Source organism: Miniopterus natalensis, chromosome 1, assembly GCF_054644295.1.
Source record: "Miniopterus natalensis isolate mMinNat1 chromosome 1, mMinNat1.hap1, whole genome shotgun sequence".
Taxonomy (NCBI): domain Eukaryota; kingdom Metazoa; phylum Chordata; class Mammalia; order Chiroptera; family Miniopteridae; genus Miniopterus; species Miniopterus natalensis.
In genome coordinates this window covers 106,577,615-106,601,888 of record NC_142081.1, presented here as the reverse complement: position 1 = coordinate 106,601,888, position 24,274 = coordinate 106,577,615, and the positions used below count along the sequence as shown (strand labels likewise).

Here is a 24,274-nt window from a genome sequence, read left to right as displayed (position 1 = left end):
TGGCAGGAGTTGGGGTAGGTACAAAGCAAACGAGTTAGGAAGTTATGGCAGTAGTAAAGGTGAGAGATGATATGGCTTGTATTAGAGAGAAAGCAATGAAAATGATACAAAGTGGTTTGATTCTGATATACAGTGTGGCTGTAAAGTTTGGAAACATCAGTAATTTTATTTTATGTATATACTAATGTCATATGAATAAACCATTCTGTATTCACCCAAGTTTCCAGATTCAGTGATCACCCTGTATTGCTAATGTAGAGCCAGTGAGATTTGTTAATGGATTAGATATGAAGTTCAAGAGAATAGTCAAGATGAGTCCAACACTGTTGGCCTGAGCAACTTGAAGAATAGCACTACCATTTACCAAGAAGAGGAAGATGAGGAGAAGCAGATTTGACTGGGAAACAAGAGTTTTGTTTTGGATATGTAATGTTTGGGACATCTGTCTCTTTAGAGATATCGAGTGGCATTTTGACGTTGAGTCTAGAGTTTAAGGGAAATCAGTGCTAAATATTTGGGAGTCAGTATAATGCCTATCTAGGAAACACCTAGCTCAAAATTTGAAAGTATAAAATTTGAAGAGGAAGAAACAAAAACTGTCATTATTCCCAGGTAAAAACATGGTACAATGAAATGGTTAAGAGCATAGGCTTGGAAGCCAGAATGCCTGGGTTGATATCTCAGTGTTATAATTTCCTAGTGTGTGACTTTTAGTAATTTACTTATTATCCCTTTGTACTTTTTTTTAAATCTGTAAAATAGGAATAATATCCCCAGAGGATTGTTGTAAGGATTAAATTAGTTAATACATGTAAAGTTTTTAGAATAACACTTGGCTCATAGTAAAAGCTCAATAAATATTAGCTCATCATTACTATCATCAGAGTCACCATCATTATTATTCCAATCATTATTAGATTTTCTATACACAATATCCAAAAGGATATACAGAAAAGTATTAAAATATTAAATAATTTAGCAAGTTTGCCAGGTATAATACTAGGATGTTATGCTAAATAAAGTTTCTGAACACCAGCAACTTTAGAAAATGTAGTTTTTAAGAAATTATAGCATCAACAAAATTTGTGAATATCTGCATAGCTAAAAAACGATTTGCATTTCTTTTATTATAATAGCTAAAATACTTTTTTGAGAGACATGAAAGGAGCCCTGAATAAATGAAAAGATCCCATATATTTTTTTTTAATCCTCACCCGAGGATATGTCCTTATTGATTTTTTTTTTTTTTTTAGAGAGAGGAAGGGGGGGAGAGAGAGAGAAAGAAAGAAAGAAACATCAGTGTGATAGAGAAACATCAATTGATTTCCTCCTGTACTTGGCTCGTCTGGGGATTGAACCTAAAACTTAGGTATGTGTCCTGACCAGGAATCAAATCCGAAACCTTTGGATATACAGAACAACCCTCTAACCAACTGAGTTACCTGGCCATGGCTAAAAGATCCCATATTTTAAACAGGGAGACTCAATATCAGTAAAATGACAGTTATTCTCAGATTAATCTGTAAATTCAATGTTATTTCAACCAAAGTCCCAATAGGATCCTTTGTGGAGACTGATGGGCTGATCCTGAAATTCATATGAAAGAAGGGAGGGTCAAGAATGGCCTAGATATTCTAAAGAAGACCAGAATGGAAGGGAACTTATCCTCAGATAGCTTGATTATAAATAATATAATAGATATACATAAATAGATTAATGGAACCAATAAGAAGTAGCTAAGAACAGACCAAAATAATATATAGGAGATTTATAGATGAAAGGGAAAGAATGGATAACTACAAAAGTGCCACTGGGAAAATGACACTATATAGAAAAACGTTAAATTCAATTTTTATCTCACATCGTACAAAAATATTAATGCCAGATAGAAGAAAAACCTTAATGTGAAAAGCAAAAATCTTAAAACTCTTAGAAGTTGTATATATATATAGATAACATATTCTCTCTTTTATTTGTTTTTTTATTTTATATTGGTTTCAGGTGTACAGCTTAGTGGGAATAACATATTTTCTTTTGTGTTATTACAGTGTATGCTAGCCTAAATTTTGGCAGTAAGACACAGCAAACATTTGGTAGTCAAACAGAACGTACTTCACCATACTCTGGTCCAAATGCAAGTCCAGGAGCCGTTATCCTTTCATCCTGTGCTCTCTCATCACCTCGGACTAGCCCAAAACACACATCCCTTACTGTATCTCCAAAGAAGTCTCAAGATAATTCTGTTAATTTCTCAAATTCCTGGCCTCTTAAAAGCTTTGAAGGACTATCAAAGCCAGGTCCTCAGAAAAAGCTTGTCAGCCAAAAATCATCTGACTCAACAGGAAGAAATGATGGTAAAAATTAATATTTTTTCAAATTCATTTGTATGTTTGATTATTATTTTGAAGTTATGGTTGTTAGGCCTTTAAAAGCTGGTAAATTGCATTTTATTTCTGTGCATTAGTAAATATTTAGGAAAATAATATGTTAACTAGATCAAATGTGTCATATAAAATGCAGTTGAAGTCAGTTCTTTTTTTCTATTGCCACTTCAAAATCCTTTTCAGAACGAGGCAAATAATAATGCTTTATAATGGACATGAACATGAGCAGCCTGAGAACCTGCTAACAAATTTTAGCTTTAGAAATATAAAATATCATTCATATATTTACTATAATGTCTAGTAGTCATTCATTCAACATTTATTGAATGTTTAGTATATGTTAAAATTCTTTTGATGGGTTTTCTATTATTTGTTTTTAACTAAAATATTCTTTTCTAGCCAGAGTGGGTCAGTTGGTTGAGTGTCCTGTACACCAAAAGGTTGCTAGTTCAGTTCCTGATCAGGGCACATAACCTGGGTTGTGTGCTCAGTTCCTGGTTGGGGCCCATACAGAAGGCAACCAATTGATGTTTTTTTCTCACATCCATGTTTCTCTCTCTCTCCACTTCCCTTTCTCTAAGCATGATCTCGGGTGAAGATTAAAATATTCTTAACAATAGCCCATTCCAAAATTATGAAATTAGCATATAAGTTTATTCAAGACAGATTCAGTCTCAAAAGAAAAAGTCCGTTAAAGGCAACTCCTATATCGCACATTCTTTCCTATCCTCAGTGTCTGAAATAAGGTATTTCACCTTTAAACTATCCTGTAATGCTAATGTTCCAGTTTATAAACATAAGATCACTTTAACTCATAGTCAGTCAATTTTATCATTTTCTGTTAGCTCTGAACTTTCATTCCCTTGTATTAATTTCTTTCTGAATTAGTCTTTCCTATAAGATCAAATATTATTTAAAGCTGAGACATTATTCAGTTTGTTCTCCCCGGTGATTGGTATTACTGCTTTGCATTTATTAGTCCTTCAAATGTTGCTTATGTAATTAAATCAAGCAAGAAAAGTAGCTCTTCTAGCTTATTATGTACTTTTCCATGTAAGTATTAGTCATGGTGATGTGTATGAAGATAGAAATTTAATTTGGTATGTAATATTTTTATTTCTATAAATAAATCTGCAGTGGTTCATTTTTGTTTTATTTGTTTAGCGGACAATGATACTTTTATCTCATTTTAAGTAGTAATCTATTCCTAATAAAATGTAACAGTGCTTTTTAATTTTAAAACACTGTATTCCAAACACTTGTGGTTTAAAATTCCACTTCTCTGAAATTAAAGAAGTAAAATATTCACTTTTCACATAGGAGAAAATTCTCAAGAAAAACCTCCAGTTCAACTCACACCTGCTTTGGTGAGATCACCATCTTCCCGACGAGGCCTGAATGGGACCAAGCCTGTCCCTCCTATACCAAGGGGAATCAGCCTTTTGCCTGATAAAACCAGTTTAAGCACGGTGGGACCCAAAAAGAGAGAGCCTGATGATATTTGGAAGAGTGAAAATGATAGTGTTAAAATTGATCTTTCAGAATTAAATATCAAGGATAAAGATTTGGATCAAGAAGAGGTTAGAACCAAATACCATTTTTAATAATTTTTAAATGCTTGTAATTTCTCTATAATATAATAGTTTTATTTAAGAAAAAATCCAGTAGTTTTTAATCCCATAACATGTTTTCTTACTTATAAAAATATTTCACGTTCATTTTAGAAAATGTGGAAATTTCAGTGAAGTACTAGGAAGAAAATTCATCACACCAACTCTCACTGCCTGGAATAATTTACTGTTAACACTCTAATGTGTTTTCCTTCAAGTATTCCTTCTATGCATATATTATTCCTTTTTAAATTAAAAGTAAGAATAATATAGCAATATACTGTTGCACTAATCCCTCCCGAATGAACAGTTTGTCATATTTGTTTCCATTTTTTAAATAAATAAAACATAATTCCCTCCCCACTCTTGAGTATGTCCCTTGTTCATATATGTACAAGTTTATTTATCTTTATGAAATTATGATCGTATTGGATACTTATCTTTGAATTCTAGGTCACTCCATTTAAACTATAAAAATGTACTGTCAATATGATAACTCTATACATATAAATATGCCAGAGAAGGAATGTGGCTGCTGTATTTGGATTCAGAGCACTATTTTTATAGACGCTTTCTTTTTATCATTTCAGTTTACCTGATATCAAATATAAAAAGTGTTTTACATTAAATATGTAAACTGAAACACTAGATGCTAATATTTTGTGGTCTTTTTTTAAACTGATTTTAAAGATATAATAAGCATCATATACAGATCATTTGCTTAATAAAATAAATATTAATGCATATTTATTTTAAAAGCATTTCTTTAACACTAAGCATGTGTAAAATGAATAAAGTACCAAAATTGGTTCTTAATGAGTTAGTCACTACAAATTCTAACTGCTTATAAAAATCTTTCCTTGTTTTTTTTTTTTTTTTTTTTTTTCAATTGTATTCCAATGGTACTTGGAAGGGGATTTATTTAAAGAAAAGAAACTTATAGAAGAGGCATTTACCTACATAATTCATAAATTTCATCTGATTATATATTTTTTCATTGATTTTATAACTTAAAAATAGGCCTTTTTCTTTTAGTGGATAAGTGAAAGGGTAATTTTAAAAATATAATTATTAATAAATGTAAGAGGATACTATTTTTGGACATTGACTCTTTCAAAGATTTACTAGGGAAGTGGCCATACTATTGAATTATCCATTATAATTATTATAATCAAAATGTAAGCAAAGCACAGTTTATGTATATTTCTTTATTCCTTAATTCGTCCAAATTTCTATTCCCAACCTTAATGTATTAGTTTCAGATAATGATTTCTCTGCATTTCTAGAAATACTTAACTTCAGAAGTTATATAAAATGATCTATTATTTTCTGAACTCTATCATTGGCAGGCTGAATGTGAACTTTAAATTTTAGAAAACGGATTACTTTTTGCTAATTTCACAGAACTTCTAAATAGTCACATATGAACATAAGTGACCTAAGATTAGCTGGATCTCTGTGACTTTAACTCACTCTGCTGTCTACCATCTGATTCAATGATTCACTTATTAATTGAGTTATTGTAATATACTAGTCTTTGTGCCCAGTGCTGGAAATGTCATGGTAAATAATATCTTGAGATCCTTCCTCTTAAGGGGTTTACAGCCTAATGGGCTGTTTATAAATACCTAAGTGATGAAATCTTTTTTTATATACTACGTGCAGATATGTGAACATTCATCTTGTTAGTATTGGATTGAAGAAGAGTGTATTTTAAAATCTAAGGATAACTTTTACTAATATAATTATTTTGTAAAGTTGATTGTTTTTATTTTTTCTTAGATGCAGAGCTCTCTTAGGTCCCTTCGTAACAGTGCAGCTAAGAAAAGAGCAAAACTGAGTGGCAGTACTTCTGATCTTGAAAGCCCTGATTCTGCAATTAAGCTTGACTTGACTGTGGACTCCCCATCTCGATCTTCCTCTCCAAACATCAGCTCTTACAGTGAAAGTGGAGTTTACAGCCAAGAATCATTGACTTCTTCTCTGTCTACAACTCCTCAGGGGAATAGAATAATGTATTTTATGTTTTAAGTTGTTAAGTGAATGCTAATCTGTAGTTTGTAGTCTAAAGCCCTAATATCATATTTGAAAAAAAAACCTTTAAAACGATTTTCTAATTTTTAAAGTGTTGAAATACATTTAAAAGACAATGGATAAGTTTTCACATATTACTTTGCTTGACTTTGGTTTGAGATGGGGGTGGAGAGAAGAGAACACAACCCCAACTTTAATCTAGAGCACCTAAATTAATATGTATAAAGTCTGTTCCCCCAAGCTCTAGTTTTTCATTTTTCTATCTAAGATATCTCAATATTCCTTGTTCTTTAGCTCTTCTCTGGATCATTGGCTCTTTGGCAATTGACCTATAGCTGATATTACTGCTTTCATTTAAAACTCAGCACTGATTTCCTCTAAGTTATGGATAAACTCCACTTAGCTGTTACCTTACTATTATATTTTGTTATTCCATTATTTTGTAGAAACTTAGAATTTCATGCCATAACTTTCGCAGCCCTCTCAGAAGTCTTCTTAAAGAAATAGTGCTGGAAATAGATTCTTGCCCATCCCACACAGACAGAGTATTTTCCAGCATAGCAATTTGACAAATTTTTTTAGATTAACTCAATAAAATAAGTCTTAAACAGTGTTCCCACCTTGATTTCTGAGATCTCTGTGACTATCCTAGGATTTTAGGAAATCCTTTCCTTCTTTATTTTAGACAAAAACCTAAGAGTAGAATTGCTTGGTCATAGAGTAGACGTACATGTAACTTTTAAATAACTGCTAAACAGTTTTCTATAATGCTTGTGCAATTTTGCACTCCCAGCAGCAATGTGTCATCATTCCAGTTGTTTTTACATATTTATTAACACTTGGTGTTGTCAGTCTTTTTTATTTTATTTTCCTTTCATTTCATCCTAAACCACGTCTATAGATAGCTATTAGAAGTAAACATTTTTTTAAAAAGTAAATATTTAAAATTAATTCTATTTTCACTTAAGTGAACTAGAACCAGAATAAGTTAGGTAAATAGCGATTACATAATCAAAGGAGATATGGTGTTCTATTAACTTCAATGAAAAAGGGTGTTTTATTTCAGCAGTTCATAGAATTAAACCAAATTTTTGTGTCCTGTTTTGAGAAGTTTTTCTCATCCCATGATTTCCTTCTCATTGTATATTTAAATAGCAGCTTATTTTGTGGTTGGAATTTTTTTCTACTGGAAATTCCTTTGTTGTAATTACCTAAGTAGACTAATGCAATGTATTTACAGAATGAATTTGGAATCGGTATGTGGGCTGGTAAAGTAACTATTCATTAAGTTACCAGATGTTTAAAATATATATTTATCTTTTCGACCTAAAGTTCTTCTCTTATAGCCCATGAATATGAAATTTTATGTTATATACTACTACAGTTGCAAGGTCCTATAAGTAATTTGGTACACAGTTGGGAAGAGGACTTTATTTGATACTATAACATTTAGAACTCACTATTCTTTATATTGTCTCACAGAGTTACTCTCTTCAGATATTGAACTCTGTGAGAAGTAAGTTCAGCATACTCTCATCTATGGACTAAATTATCTTTAAAGAATTCAGTATTTCCACATTTAAGTTTAATAGCTTTAGAGCAATTATTCTCAACCAGCTCTCATTCTGCCTTAAGAATCATGGCCCAAGAAAGCCACTACTACTTCATGCAGAGCTTTTATCTTTAAGCAGTTTGGGGAGAAACAATTGTTGAGAACCATTCTTCTAGAGACTGAAGTATTTTCTTTCATCCAAGTGAAATATACTGAGTATAAATGTAAATTTACAGTAATCTATTCTAGAGAAATTACTCTTCTAAAATGTTTAACATTGATTTCTCAGTAGGCCAATTAACAAATATGTCTACCCAACTACAAATAATTGTACTTCTTCAAAACAACTTTTTATATCTATCATTGAACTTATTGACATTAAAACTGTTTCCTTATAGTAAGATTTAACATTCTTCAGTTTGCTGTCTTTGTGAAACAAGGCCTGTAGGCTTTTATAAAGTCAGGAAATACAGCAAATGGTAGTCCAAGAAGAAAGTGGCATTTACTAAACTCACTTGTTGCAGATGTTTTATTTATCATATAGGTTAATTTTCTATTTTTATATTATATATGAAGGTAGATAGTATATTAGATGATTAGAATCATTTGGTTTATTTTGGAATGGACTCTCCTTGGATTAGGTGTGTTTTTTGACCCAATGAAAGATTATACGGCACAAGTTAGAGAGTTTTAAATTCCTTTGGCATTCCTCTCATGAATAATTAAGAATTGACCATGTGTTAAAAAGGTTGGAAGTTCAAAAGGTAAACTAGGAATACCAATAAAAAATGTTTTTAGCCATAATTCTCCATACTTTTTGCTGCCTGTTTAGTGAGTTAATAAAAAGCATAAAGAATGTTTGATTTAAGCGTGTTGAACAGCTCTAGATCTCAAATGTTTTATTGAAATTACTTTGTTTCATTGTAGGTCAGACATATTACCAACATTTGGATCAAAACCTTGTCTAACAAGACTTTCTTCTGCAAAGAATAAAATCTCTCAGATAGCTGAACAAAGCTCCAGTACTGGTATTGTATGACTGTTTTATAAATGTGATTATAGAAAGTATGATTTTTAAATGATGTCAGAAATGATAATGGATACATTTCAGAGTTAGAAGTTTATAGTCACCAATTAAGACTAATCATCCCTCTGCCCGGCCAGGCATACCTCAACGGTTGAACATTGACCTATGATCCAGGAGATGGAGGTTCGATTCCCAGTTAGGGAACATGCCCAGGTTGCAAGCTCGATCCCCGGTAGGGGGCGTGCAAGAGGCAGCCGATCAATGACTCTCATCATTGATGTTTCTGTCTCTCTCCCTCTCCCTTCCTCTCTCTGAAATCAATAAAGATATATTTTAAAAAAAAAGAAACGACTAATCATCTTTTTAACGCCTTAAAAAGACATTTTGGCAAGAATAAATATTGTATTATTCTTGGAAGAGAAAATATTTACCTGAATAATTGATCTCCCTTTAAGCCCATAGCTCACATGCCCAGACATTTAGATTTAATTGATATGGAAAGAGATCTGGCCATCAATTTTTGAAAGCTCTCCAGATGATTCTAATATGCAGCTTAGTTTGGGAACCACTGGGCATCACAAAAGACAATTTCTTTTAAAAAAAAATTTAACTAGTAGTTGAGTTCATGTACATCTTGTGTTAAAAATTTTGTGAGCTAACCTGGAAGTCTAACTTATAATCATTTTTCACAAAAATAATTTATTAGTAATCAATTAGAAAAATATTTGGATTCTGATCTATTTAGGATGGGAACTGCATATGATTATTTTTTATGATTAGTAAACTGTGTGGAATTATGAATGAATTGTAACAAATTAGGATATAATACTTATTTTCACATGATTTCAGTATAAACTTTTAAGGTTACTTTACCTTACATCATAATTACCATTCTAACAAGCTATATATGTAGCTAATTGTTTGCTATGATTGTTAATTTTTTTGCTACTAAATGAGTCTTAAACTCATCTAAGTTTAATTACCACTATCACTCATTCATTTCTTACCTACTTAGCCTTCTAAGATTTCTCTCCAGTTTCAGTCTCATGTAATATACAGATTCTAGGGCCTAACCTCATTGCCTAATAATGAATCAATCTTTAGGGTTAGAGATCTGTATTTTTAACAAGTAACTTAGGTATTTCTGGGATCAAGTTTTAGAAACACTATTATTGAATTCACTAAGAGATATTCTTGGTTAAATGTAATATGCTCTCAAAATGTAAAGTTGTTAATGGTTTAGGGGTGTTTTTTGTTTTTTTGTTTTTAATATATCTTTATTGATTTCAGAGAGAGGAAGGGAGAGGGAGAGAGAGAGATAGAAACATCAATGATGAGAGAGTCATTGATCGGCTGTCTCCTGCACACCCCTCACTGGGGATCAAGCCTGCAACCTGGGCATGTGCCCTGACCAGGCATCCAACCCCGATCACCTGGATTCTAGGTCGATGTTCAGCCACTGAGCCATGCCCTGCCAGGCTGGTTTAGGGTTTTATAAACTTGATTTTATATTTTTTGTTTATGTGGGATGGAGTTCATTTTATTTTCAGTAAGCAAACGATCCCTACAAGTTTATTAGTTAATTGGTAAAATATAAAAATAATAATGCTCAGAATAAAGACTATCTGAAGACAAAAACAAAAATAATTATGTAAAAACTATAGACCTAATCTGTCCTTCCAACAACACTTCCAATATTTCCACATATATTCTACCACTATCTATTGTAGCACATTGTGCTAAATTTTGTGAATGATGTTATAGTAAACTTTTTTCCATAGCATTAGATTAGTATCATCTATTTTTTTAATTGAAGTATAATTGATATAAAACATATTAGTTTCAGGTGTACAACATAATGATTCAATATTTGTATGTATTGCAAAATGATCACAAGTCTAGTTAACATCTGTCACCACACAGTTTTAGAATTTTTTTCTTATAAGAACTCTTTAAGATCATTGCTTTTAGCAACTTTCAAATATGCAGTACAATATTATTAATTATAGTTGCCATGTTGTACATTACATCCCCATGACTTATTTATTTTATAACTGGAAATTTATACCTTTTGACTCCCTCACCCATTTGTGCACCCCTAGCCCTCACCTCTGACAACCACCAATCTGTTCTGTGTATCTATGAGGTTTGGGGGTTTTTTTTATTCCACATATAAGGGAGATCATACGGTATTTGTCTTTTTCTGTCTGTCTGAGTTTGCTTAGCATACTGTCTTCAAGCTTCATCCATGTTGTGTCATATGGTTGAACAATATTCTGTGTATCTATATCACATCTTCTTTGTCCATTCATCCATAGGTAGACACTTAGGTTGTTCTCATATCTTGGCTATTATAAATAATGCTGCAGTGAACATAGAAGTGCAGATATCTTTTCAAGGTAGTGGTTTTGTTTTCTTTGATTATATACCCAGAAGTGAAGTTGCTGGGTTATGTAGTAGTTCTATTTTTAATTTTGGAGGGAACCTCCATACTGTTTTCCATAGTGGCTGCACTAATTTACATTTCCACCAACAGTGCACAAGGGGTTCCCTTTTCTCCATATCCTCACCAATACTTGTTATTTTTTGCCTTTTTTAAAATAGCCATTCTAACAGGTGTGAGGTGATATATCATGATTTTTATTTGCATTTACCTAATGGTTAGTGATGTTGAGCATCTTTTCATGTATCTGTTGGCTATATTTATATCTTTGGAAAAATTTGTATTCACGTCTTCTGCCCACTTTTAAATTGGATTGTTTGTTTTTTTGAGATTGAGTTGCATGAGTTTTTAAAATATATTTTGGATATTAACCCTTTATCAGTTAATATGATTTGCAAATATTTTCTCTCATTCTGTAGGTTGTCTTTTCATTTTGTTGGCTTCCTTTGCTGAGCAGAAGCTTTTGGTTTAGAGGTAGTCCCACTTGCTTATTTTTTGCTTCTGTTGCCTTTCCTTTTGGTGTTAATTCCAAAATATTATCTCCAAAACTTATGTCAATGAGCTTATCATCTAATCCATTTGGGTTAATTTGTGTATTTTATAAGGTAACCAGTTTCATTCTTTTGGATGTGGTGTCCAGTTTTCTCAACACCGTTTATTGTAGAGACTGTCCTTTTGCTATTGAATATTCTTGGCTCTTTTGTTGTAAATTAACTCACCGTATATATCTGTTTTTATTTTTGGGCTCTCTGTTCTGTTTCAGTGATTATGTGTCTGTTTTTATGCCAATACCATACTGTTTTGATTACTAGCTTTGTAATATAGTTTGAAATCAGGGTGCGTGATGCTAAAAGTTTGTTAATTTTATTTAGCTTTTTAAAGAACCATTAGTCTTGCCTATTAATAGAAAGCATTTCCACTCAAGCCAGTATCTTTGTGAGGCTTACTTTATGAATTACCAAAACGAAGAATAATTTAGAAAGATATCCATTTTACTCCTGGAAGTTCTCTATCATTTATTATCAATTTTTTTTTTTTATCCTCGCTCTAGGACATGCTTAGAGAGAGGGGGAGAGAGAGAGAGAGACATTAATGTGAGAGACAAACATTGATCGGTTGCCTTCCATACATGCCCTAACTGGGGCTCTAATTCGCAAGCCAGGTATTTGCCCTGACTGGGAACTGAACTGACATCCTTTCAGTGCACAGGACAATGCTCAACCAACTGAGCCACTCTGGCCAGGCTATTATCAGATATTTTTTAAATAATTCTCTATGAACTGGCCCAGTACCCTTTATATTCCTCTCTAGTCCAGGGGCAACCAGCCACCTCCTCTCCTCATTATCATTTTATTAAAATACCCCCAACAGTATTAAAAACATTATATTTTATTATTATTAATGGTTTACATAGGAGCTGTATATAAGAGTGGATGATGATTCAAATACATATTGCCTAAGACTGTCATTTAGTAGACATTTTGTGGTTTTCACAGCTGCAGAGTATTATATAGGGTGGTCAGTTTAAACACTCAGACATATAAATTTTTGGTATTTGTTAAAAGGAGGCCTATGTTAAGGTTTTGATTTGTTTAGGTATTTATAATATGCTAGCACTGTGCTAAACTCTGCATCTGTTTTCTTTATTTCATCCTCACAACAGTTCTGGAAGAAATACTACTGTTATACCCATTTTACAAATAAGGTTAAGTGTGTTGCCCAGGTTCTGTCAGCGTTTTAGGTGGCCATACTGTGATTTAAAGCCAGGGCCCTGGTTTGTGTGGCTCAGTTGGTTGGAGTGTCATCCTGTGCACCTGAAGGTCATGGGTTTGATTCCTGGTCAGGGCACATACCTAGATTGCAGGTTGTTCCACAGTTGGGAAGCAACAGATTGATGTATCTCCCTTACATCTATGTTTCTCTCTTCTTCTTTCTCCCCCCCTTCCTCCCTCTCTAAAATCAATTTTTTAAAAAAAAGTAAGAGCCCAGCCGGGCGTGGCTCAGCGGTTGAGTGGCGACCTAGGATCCAGGTGATCGGGGTTGGATTCCCAGTCAGGGCACATGCCCGGGTTGTAGGCTCGATCCCCAGCCGGGGGCATGCAGGAGGCAGCCGATCAATGACTCTCTCATCATTGCTGTTTCTCTCTCTCCCTCCCTCTCTTTTCCTCTCCCTGAAATCAATAAAGATATATTTAAAAAAAAAAAAAAAAAGTAAGAAATACTTTCAAAAAATAAAAAATAAAGCCAGGAAGGAAGACTCTAGGGTCTTAAGCTCTTAGTCACAACATAGTTTACTGCCTCACCAGCCAGACAAGTATAGTCCCATTACACAAGAGTGGGAGAAAAGAGAGAAATGAAGAATATAGGCACATCTCAAGACATAGTTTAAACATTTTAGATTTTAAAATTTTCTTTTTGCTGTAAAGTTTAAAATGTCATTTAAACATGAAATGCTTGTCATATTTTTAAAATGTGTATTTGATTATCTCTTTCAACACTGAATTTCCTATTTCATTGTAATTTTAAAGCCTGTTTTATAAAATGTTGTAGTATTGTGTATAATAAATGTTCTTATCTACTATTAAGTAAAAAGTATTACAAAATTTAAAATAAGATAAAACTTTTAAAATTATTGTAATATTATAATTTCTACTGTTATGTTACTGACATTTTTAAAAGGCTAGATGGCAAGATAGAGTTAAAGGGGAGATATGTACCTCTCTATCATATTACCTAAATCATTCAAATAAATGTTTTTATGTATTTTATTTTATTTTATTTTATTATTTTATTTTATAGGGATTACAACATCCAACGTAAGCATAATTGGTCAACGTATGAACTATGGGTTTGGATGTGGTGATTTTGAAGATGATAGGATACGTGACATTTCATCTAGTATTTTAAAAATACAAAATAAGGAACATCCAAGACATAAGCATACAAAAGGTTAGTAAATTTCATAGCAAGTTAATTTTCCTAAATTGTCTCTAAATCTGAATCTTCCCTAACATGCCAGTAAAGAAACATTAACTGAGATTTCTGAGTTTCGAAATTTTTTTTCTTACCTTCTGCTAGTATGTTGTTGCTTAAATAATTTTATTAAGTAGGAGAATACACCGATTTATGTATTGGCTGATGGGCTTGCCTGAGAAGCCAGTGCAGTGAAGCAATTGCCCAATAGGTTAAAACTAGGGAATCCCTATTGCCACTGCCCCCCCTCCTGAACATACACACACATACACACACTTTTTTTTTTAATATAAGACATTTTACCACTAAAATGGGGTGGAGTAAATGACTCTCAGATGCCTACTTACGTTGTAACCATGAAGTAAAACTGGAATATAATTTCTGTGTGGTAGAACCTGAGAAAACTTCTTTGTTATCTCTAACAATTTACATTGTTTGTTTTTCTTAGTAGTAAGTACCATCTCCCTCTGTGACTGTTCTTTCCATTTTTGCAGAGATCTTATTATAGCCGCATTTTAAAATTTTCCCTTAGGGTATTGAGTACTGATTTATTTATTTTTAATCCGCACCTGAGGATATTTTTATTGATTTGAGGGAGAGAAAGGGAGAGAGAGAGAAACATCGATGTGAGAGAGAAACATCCATCAGTTGCCTCCCACACACCCCCACCAGGGATCAAACCCACAACCTCAGTTTGGGGCCTCACCAAGAATCCAATGGGCAACCTTTTGGTGCATGGGATGATACTCCAACCAACTGAGCCTCACTGGCCAGGGCAAAGAGTAAGTGATTTTTTAAGGGTATAAATACTTAAATAGAATAATTAGAAGTCACCTGTATTTAAGCAATGTAATCATCCAGTAAGTGTAAGGATTTGTCATTTTCTGTATATAGCAACTGTGGTTGTAATAAGGTCAACTTTTGCTATTTCTGATATCTTAAGTCATACGTGTGCAGGCAATCAGGCATTCCAGGAAATGCATATTTTTGTGTGAAAATAACTCAAATTGCGTAAAACAGAATTTGATTAGAAACTTTTATTTTTTGTGTAAATTTCTTAAAATTTAATCCATAGTGTAATTTTATATATTTTCTTTGTGGAAGAGATCAGTTGTTCCTTGTTTTTATAAAGAGAATGACAAGGTTTTTTCATATGTACTTGCATTTTTCATGTAAAGAAAATCAAATACAAAATATACTTTTCTTTCCAAAGGCAATTCATAACCTAACATACAATTTTTGAGTTTTCTTTTTCACAATTGTTTTGAAATAATTGCTGAGCATATTCATTCACTGTTAGTCATATCCTTTTTTATACAGCAAAATCATAAAAATATGTATATCTTTTGACCAGCAGTTTATCCCACTCCAGAAAATTACTTTACACTCACACTTTTGTGTTCTAAAACAAACACGTATTAGATCGCTGTGGTCAAGAATAAACATTCAAAACCAAACTTACCTTCCTTTCCAGACCTGCTCCTCTACCTTTGTTATCCATTTCTATTGGCAGCATCAGCATTTTCCCAGTCATGGAGACTTAAAACTTTAATCTCCTTGCTCTCCAAGTTCATTCAGTGACCCATCCTACAAGTACTTCTCAGTTTAATTTGGGCCTTCATTACCACACTCTGGATAATTACAGGAATCTTCTGATAGACATCTTGCCTCTTATTTTCATCCCTTTTTATGCAGGCTGCATACTCTTCCAGTATTATCTTTCTTAAGTAAAGTCATGCTCTCAAAACCTGTAGTAGTCCCCTGTTCCCCACAGAATAAGTTTCCTACTCTGTAGCTTAATTTTTTAGGCCCTTAAGTATCTTACCTTACCTTAACCTTTTTATAATCCTCACCCCAGGTTATGTCTTTATTTATTTATTTAATTTTAGATAACAAGGGAGGGGGTGGGGTGGAGAGAGAGAAAGAGAAAGAAACAGAAACATTGATGGGTTGCCTCCTGTACGAGCCCCAACCAGGGATCAATCCCGCAACCCAGGTATGCACTCTGACCAGAAATCAAACCCACAACCTTTCCCTGTACAGGATCACCCTCCAACCAAGTGAGCCACACTGGCCAGGGGACTTTGCTTAACTTTTTTGCATTATTGCTTACTGTTATACCTCTTTTCATGCCTATGCTTTAACATTTTTTAAAAAATATATCTTTATTGATTTCAGAGAGAGGAAAGGAGAGGGAAAGAGAGAGAGAGAAACATCAATGATGAGAGAGTCATTGTTCAGCTGCCTCCTGCATGCCCCCAACTGGGGATCGAGCCCACAACCCGGGGATGTGCCCTGACTGGGAATCGAACCGATCCCCTGAATCCTGGGTCGACGCTCAATCGCTGAGCCACGCCCGGCTGGACTTTCGCATTTTTAATAGTAGTTTTCTTAGCATATACAGTCTGCCTACATTCCCTTTCCCAATCTTTTTTTTTTTTTTTTTAATATATCTTTATTGATTTCAGAGAGGAAGGGAGATGGAGAGAGAGTTGAAACATCAATGATGAGAGAGTGTCATTGACTGGCTGCCTCCTATACGCCCCACACCGGGGATTGAGTTCGCAACCTGAGCATGTACCCTGACTGGGAATCGAACCGCAATCTCCTGGATCCTAGGATGGTGCTCAGTCGCTGAGCCATGCCTGGCCAGGCCCCTTTCCCAATCTTAATTTGTCCAGATCATGTCTGCTTTTTGAATACTGGCTTAAAAGCTGCTTCTTTAGAAAGCTTTCCCTACTCTAGTGGCCTGAAGTAGGACAAGATACTTAAAAGTAAAGATACTGTTGCCTGACTGGTGTGGCTCAGCAGTTGAGCATTGACCTATGATCCAGGAGATTGCGGTTTGATTCCTGGTCAGGGTACATGCCCGGGTTTGGGCTCGATCCCTGCTGTGGAGCGTGCAGGAGGCAGCCAATCAATGACTCTCACACTGATGTTTCGATCTGTCTCTCCTCTCCTTTCCTCTCTCTGAAATCAATAAAGACAGATTTAAAAAAACTATTATCATTATATCTTTCTTATGCTTTGTATATAAAGGTGTTCAGCCCTGGCAGGGTGGCTTAGTTGGTTGGAGTGCCATCCGGTACAACAAAAGCTTGTGGGTTCCATTCTCGCTCAGGGCACATACCTAGGTTATAGGTTTGATCCCTGGTGGGGGCATGTAGTAGAGGCAACTGACTGATGTTTCTCTCTCTCTCTCTTTCTCTCGTGTGTGTGTGTGTGTGTGTGTGTGTCTCCCTTCCTCTCTCCCTAAAAATCAATAAAAAACATATCCTCTGGTGAGGATTTTAAAAAATAAATGAATATAGGTGCTCAGTGCCATATGTTAAAGGAATGGAGTGGTAATGAGCCAACCAAAACTAATAATATAGCCCTGGGCATAATCACTCCAAAATTGCATTCTCAAATAATCTGGTTAAAGTAAACACTGGCCCTAGCCATTTTGGTTCAGTGGTTAGAGCATCAGCCCTTGGACTGAAGGGTCCTGGGTTCAATTCTGGCCAAGGCCATGTGCCTCTGTTGCAGGCTCGATTCCCGGTTTCAGTCTGGGCAAGTGTGGGAGGCAACCAACCGATGTTTCTCTTCCTCTCTCTTTCTGTCTCTCTCCCTCGTTCTCTTCCACTCTCTCTGAAAAGCAATGGAAAAAAATATCCTCAGGTGAGGATTAAAAAAAAGTAAATACTGAGGACAATGGTGCAAGGAATGAAGAAACTTCCAAAAGAAATCTGGTAATGAGTTGCATATGTAAGTGAATTCATATTGAAGGAACCTTCAAACTTTTGTAGGATAAGACCTCAGAACCACCTTCTTTTCCCATTCCTCTCCTCTGCTGGTTGAACCTCTCCATTTTCTAACATAATAACAACCTAGAGCCCCAGTGAATAACTTGAGAAAGTGATTAATGATGGATGTTTAAAGTGTTAACAAACTAGATTCCATGAATTAACACTTTTTCTCTATTTGAATGAATTAGGCAGAAGTAATAAAAAGATTATAGAAGGATATTTTTGTATGTAAAGTGTCTTTTAAGAATATTTGTTCTGCCTGGCCGGGCATGGTTCAGCTGTTGAACGTCAACCTAGGATCCAGGCGATCTGGGTTCGATTACTGGTCAGGGCACATGCCCAGGTTGCGGGCTCAATCCCCTGTCCAGGGGCGTGCGGGAGGCGGCTGATCGGTGACTCTCATCATTGATGTTTCTATCTCTCTCTCTCCCTCTCCTTTCCTCTCTCTGAAATCAATGAAGATATATTTTAAAAATATATTTTTTTCTTTCTATTTTAGGAGTGAGATTTGAGCAGTATGTCTTTCAATACATCTTTGTTTAGAAGAAAATATAGTGTAAAAAGTAAAAGTAACATTAGAAATGATTAGTTATGTCAGCCTCTCTGATAACTGTAATTAAATTAAACATGTTCTTTATGCCCTAGCCGGTTTTGCTCAGTGGTTAGAGCATTGGCCCACAGACTTGAAGTGTCCTGGGTACAATTCTGGCCAAGGGCACGTACCTCAGTTGCGTTGCAGGCTTTGTCCCTGGCCTGGTCAGGGCATGTGCCGGAGGCAGCCAATCAATGTGTCTCCCTCACATCGATCTGTGTGAGTGTTTCTCCCTCTTTTCTTTGCCCCCTCCCTCCCTCCCCCCTCCCTCCCTCTCTCCCCCCCTCCCTCCCTTCCCCCTCCCTTTCACTCTCTAAAAAGCAATGGGGAAAAAATATCTTAAGGTGAAGATTAAAAAAAACACAAAAACTAGACATAGGTTCTATCTCCATAGACCTTACAGTCTAATAGGAGAGAAAATAAATAATCACAAACTGAGGTAAAAGTTAACCTAGGAAAGTACAGATTGCTGTGAGACTGACTTGATCTGTTTCCAGGGGTTAGAAACTTTCCTTCATTGTTGTTACCCTTTTGTTACTTGATTATCATGCTGTGATTATTTTCTTGTGTGTCTTTCCCACTAATCCTGACATGCGTAAACTTCTTATGGGAAGGAAGGTTTCTTTTCTCTCTGGTCCCTAGTCTATGTTAGGTATTCTAATGATAAATATTTATTGAATTAATAAACATGTGTGAATAAGTAAATTCTAAATTCTTTGTATAAAATAAATTTTCAGTTTTAGAAGACCATATTATGATATCCCAAAATACTGAATAATAAGTTTTTCTAAATATGGGGTTTTTTTTCTTTAGGATTTACAGGGTCATCATCAAATTTACAACATATTTCCAGTTTTGACTTCACATCCACAAATACCTTATCAGAAGACTCAGTAGTAGTTGTTGGAAAAGGTATTTCAAAGTTATTTAGCTTTTTAATTGTATTTCATGTTTTTCCCTCATAAGCAAAGTATATCAATAAAGAAGAGAGTTTGATTCAGGTGTTGAATAGAACTTTCTTTTTGAAAAGTTATTAAGTTGAAAGAATTAGAAGTGAATACTTCACATTTCTATCCTCGAGCAAAACTACAGTAAACTCATGTCAGTAATTTTCAGAGACATATTTTATGTACATGACAACTACAGTTTGGATACTTCTAAGATACTTTTAGAATAGCTAAAACAGTTTTACCATAGTTTAAATTCAAATGATAGTCCTTATTTATGAGCTTAGCAATCAGTATAAATTAATATGATTTTATTACCACTTAAATAATGCCTAACCAAATCAGAGTTAACACCTGTTATATATTTTAGGGGGAGTGGGGAACCTTTGTAGTACATATTTGCAAATATCCTTTAAAACTAGGTGGAGGTTTTTCAGCTTTATTGATGTTTAATTGACAAATAAAAATGTAAGATATTTAAATTGTAAAACATGATGATTTGACATCCATATACATTGAGAAAGGATTCCCTTATCAAGTTCATTAACACATCCCAACTAGTCTCTTTTTTAATTGAAAAATTAGAATGTGATGACAGGCATTGAGGGTATATATCTTATTCTTGGTAAAAAGAATGTAATGTTTGAAAACCTTTCCTAACTTCTTTACCTGATAGAGTCTCATTAAGTCATTGTAAGGCCCTCCTCAGATAGGCTCCAACCTACTCTTGCAAACTTATTTTCTGTTATTTTTCTGCTTGCCTTGCACCAAACCAAACTAATTTATTCACTCCATATACATGCTTTATACGTGTTCAACTCTGCTTATAAGCATCCCTATCTTCATGGGATATCCTTTCCTCCTTCCTCTGGTCTCCAAATTCATTGTGTCTTTCAGTACCAGCTCAGATTCTTGCTTCTTGAAATCATCTTAAACACCCAGCTCACGCTAACCTTCCTTCCTGTGAACTCAGCACTTACATGATTTCACTTGATATTATGTCTAGTAATACTTTTATATTATTGTCCTGTCAGGGTATTCACTTTTATATCTTATGAGTATTTAATATGTTTTTCTTATTAACTATATTGTTTATTTCTTGAAGGCCAGAGCTTTGTCTTAAACTTTATTTAGAGTGACATCACATAAATACTTAATGGCATTTTGATTGTTTGTTGATTTCAGGTGTATTTGGAAATCCAAATTCAGAACCAGCAACCTGCATCCAATCTGTGATATCTTCTGTGGAAAATGGGTATAAATTTTCAGTTAAACAAAACATTGAACCACCATCAGGGATTTATGGAAGAGCAGTCCAACAAAGTATTCCACTGTATCTTGATGTTGAGAATGAAAAAGATGTAAGGTCATTTGCTTAATTATTAGGGTAACTTTAAGCCTATAATGCATTATTGTTTTGTATATGTCAGATTTGGGTTAGTGAAAGTGTTCCAATTTAAAAATTTAAAATTGCAATGTAATTGAAAAGCCTGATGCTTGATTATTTAAATCATAAATTATTATTATTTTCCTCCACATATTTTCATGTTCTGGTGTAAAGCATCTAGTGTATTTTTATACTAGACATGTATTTTATATGTGTGTGTGTATGTATGTATATAATAATTTTCTAGGGTATATACTCAAGGAGTAACAGACTAATATCCTCAGGCACAAATTTAGTTGGATATTGGCACTATATATTTCTATTTTAGAATTCCTGAAATAAGAACTAAGAAATGTATGGTTTATATTGTATGTAGACATTTAATGCCTATATACAGTTGTCTGAGATGAAGATAGTTATTTTAAATGTCAAGTTCCCTGAATACTTTCCGATATTTCAACTTTTTCATGCAGATCAAACTTTCTGTTTCAAAATCTACTTTTGACAAGATGAAACAAAAGAGAAAAGAAGAAAAAGAACTTTTTGACATTAAAGATTGTGAAAAGAAGGAACACAGTCCCTGGGAGCAAATGAAACAGACAGGAACTGAGAAAATAGCATCTGAAAGTAAGTGGAATTTAGCTTTTGGTATGTTTTTCCACTAGTAATATTCTAAAGCTAGTGTACTATGGTTTAACTGAGGGTGATATAGGGCTAATAGTGGAATATGTTGAACTATAATGCTGAAATTTGCAAGACCCAGTAGCTTAACTATTATAATAAATATTAATTACAGCGGTACCTCAGTTTTCAAATGTAATCCGTTCCAGAAGACCGTCTGAGTTCTGAAACATTCAAAAACCGAGGGATCCACAGCCAACAGCTAGGCCTCAGGATCTTGCCCTCAGCAGAAGCTGTGTGGCATGTTCGACTTCCCAGGCGTGTTGGAAAACCAAAGCATTTCCTTCCGGGTTTATGGCATTCTTAACCTTTAAAAGACGGCATTTAAAAGACAGCATCATACAAACTCCATATATTTTCCAGGATCAACTGTACAAACAATGGTTTCTTTCCTTTTGCCTGTAAAAAAGAACGTATATGCTTAGGTTTCTGAGTATTTAAACCGAAATGTTCGTCAACGGAGACGTTTGAACACCGAGGTACCACTGTATTTCTCATAACAAGGAGGTTGACTGACTGTTCTTCTCTTTTCTAGACTTAAATATTTTTGGAGATAATGTGGGAATATCAAAAAATGAGGATTCCTCTTTAGAAAACATTACCTTCAACCCTCCATTGAAAGGAGGGGCCAGTTTAAAAAGGTCACCATCTTTAGTGTTTTCAGATTCAGGTAAGTCACTTGTTTAAATGTAAAAAGTAATGTCACAAATCCTTGTTAAGCTTAAGAGACCACGTCTGGTTCAGTTCATTGGTGGTGGAGAGAGCACTGAACTAGCAGGAGTCATTAGACAGACCTGGCTTTTTAAATATGAGCTCTGCCTTTTAATTAGCTTTGTGACCTGGAACAGGCCTTATTTTCTGCCCTTATAAATATCTACATTACCTCAAAGGTCCAGATTATCTCAAAGATTTCTTCCATGCTCCATACAAATATCCCTGTTTTGTTGAGGAGTGGTTTCCCATTTTATAGGTAAGGTAACTGAGATTGTGAAGCTGGTTTGCATTAGGTCATGATTTTAAAAAAAAATGTATTCATCATTTAATCAGCCTCATATTGAGTACTTACAAGGTTCCATACCTGGCCAAGAGTAGGCTCCATGTTTCCTGTATTGTTTTTTAAAATATTAAAATAGGCCTTATGTGTAGTAGCAACTAGGTAAAATGAGAGGTTGAAATGAAATAATGTGAGAACTCTAACAAGCATTAAGGATTATTGCTTATTATTTTGTTTATTATTAATTGTTTATAAGGAATAAACTGTGTGAACTATAATAAACATTCTTAAATTTATGTTGGGTCTGAAGTGTAGGTATCAACCAAAAAACCCCAAAAAGTATAGAAAAAAATACATCAATATGATCTTGGACAGCGTACTTAACCATCTCAAAGATAAATATAAAAGAGATTTGAACTAGATGAATGTCTGAAGTTTTTCCTAGCTTGTAATTCTTTTATAATGCAAGAAGTCTTGAAAACTTTTAAAAATTCTATATCCTCAAGAACAGATTGATGATTACTGAAGGGGAGGGGCTTAGGGGATGAGTGAAATGGGTGAGAGGAGTCAAAAGATATAAACTTCAGTTATAAAATAAGTAAATCATGGGGATGTAATATACAGCATGGTGACTATAGTTAATAATACTGTATTGCATATTTGAAAGTTGCTAAGAGTAAAATCTTAAAAGTTCTCATTACAAGAAAAAAATTTTTAACTATGTATGGGGATAGTAGTCGCTAGATTTACTATGGTGATTATTTTGCAGGTTCTACAAATATTGAATCATTATGTTATACTTCTTAAACTAATATAATGTTTTATGTCAATTGTACCTCAATTGAAAAAGAAGATAAAATTTGTTTTAAAAAAGAAAAAATTATGTATCCTCAAAACTAATAATTGTTGAGAGTATGCTTGATGAGAGATGTTGGCCTATAAAATTACTGGGTAAACATGACCCTAACAACTGGTTAAGTTCTTAGGCATTCATGAAGTTGAAGCCCATTAGCATTCTCAAATAATTTCACTATATATTAATGTTAAATAATCTATGGGGAGAAAAACCTATAAAACTTCTTACCTAAGCTAGTAGTTAACAGTAGCAAATAGTACAAGTAGCAACAAATCATAAATGTTTTAAGTATTCATTATTGCTAGAGACATGAACTAATTTTGTTATTTTTACCTATAATGGAAGTTTCACAGATATTGTTTCTAGGAAGTATAAGGAGAGTGCTTCCTTGAAGTCACCCTTGTATTATTTGAGCAGAAGAATATACTTACAAGAAAAATACAAAAAGTGAAAGTAAACTTTTATTTATTTTTTTGTTAATCCTCACCTGAGGATATTTTTTCCATTGCTTTTTAGAGAGAGTATGGGGGAGGGGAAAGGAAGAGGGGGAGAGAGAGAGAAACATCGATATGATGAGAGAGATGCATCAATTGGTTGCTTCTCACAGGTGCCCTGATCAGGGCTGGAAATCAAACCTGCAACCCACAAGTCCCTGATGCTTTGGTGCAATGGCTGACACTAACCACCGAGACACACTGGCCAGGACTGAAAGTAAATTTTTAGAAACTATTTTAACAGTTTGACATTGCCATGGCACTTTAATTGTATTTTATAAAAGTATCAGTCTACCATATAGTGGAAGGTTTTTAAAAAAGCAATTTAGTTTGATCATTACTGCTTTAGATTGATATCCTATACAGCTTCTTTTTTGGACTAAAATTTTGCTTAGTCTCATTTTTTTCAGGTGAAAGTGCTAAAGATACCTATATAACTGCAAATTTGGTGTTTATCTACATCTCTTTCATAATGAGTTATTCTCTTTCTAATTGGAAGGGAGTAGATCTAG

General features: G+C 34.0%; 1 protein-coding gene across 5 annotated transcripts in view; it reads left to right on the top strand.

Moving 5' to 3' along the window:
• The window catches only part of TOGARAM1 (TOG array regulator of axonemal microtubules 1), an 89,067-nt gene that overhangs the window by 27,687 nt on the left and 37,106 nt on the right, over positions 1–24,274 (top strand). For 2 of the 5 annotated variants that reach the window (XM_016217363.2, XM_087824935.1), the window contains exons 4-12: positions 2,049–2,354; positions 3,705–3,964; positions 5,777–6,009; positions 8,508–8,608; positions 13,850–13,999; positions 19,217–19,315; positions 20,536–20,711; positions 21,211–21,364; positions 21,954–22,088. In XM_016217363.2, coding sequence (XP_016072849.2) covers positions 2,049–2,354; positions 3,705–3,964; positions 5,777–6,009; positions 8,508–8,608; positions 13,850–13,999; positions 19,217–19,315; positions 20,536–20,711; positions 21,211–21,364; positions 21,954–22,088 — 1,614 coding nt within the window. The remainder of the gene's footprint in view (positions 1–2,048; positions 2,355–3,704; positions 3,965–5,776; positions 6,010–8,507; positions 8,609–13,849; positions 14,000–19,216; positions 19,316–20,535; positions 20,712–21,210; positions 21,365–21,953; positions 22,089–24,274) is intronic. The other 3 variants (XM_087824949.1, XM_087824944.1, XM_087824939.1) reach the window with 3 other exon arrangements.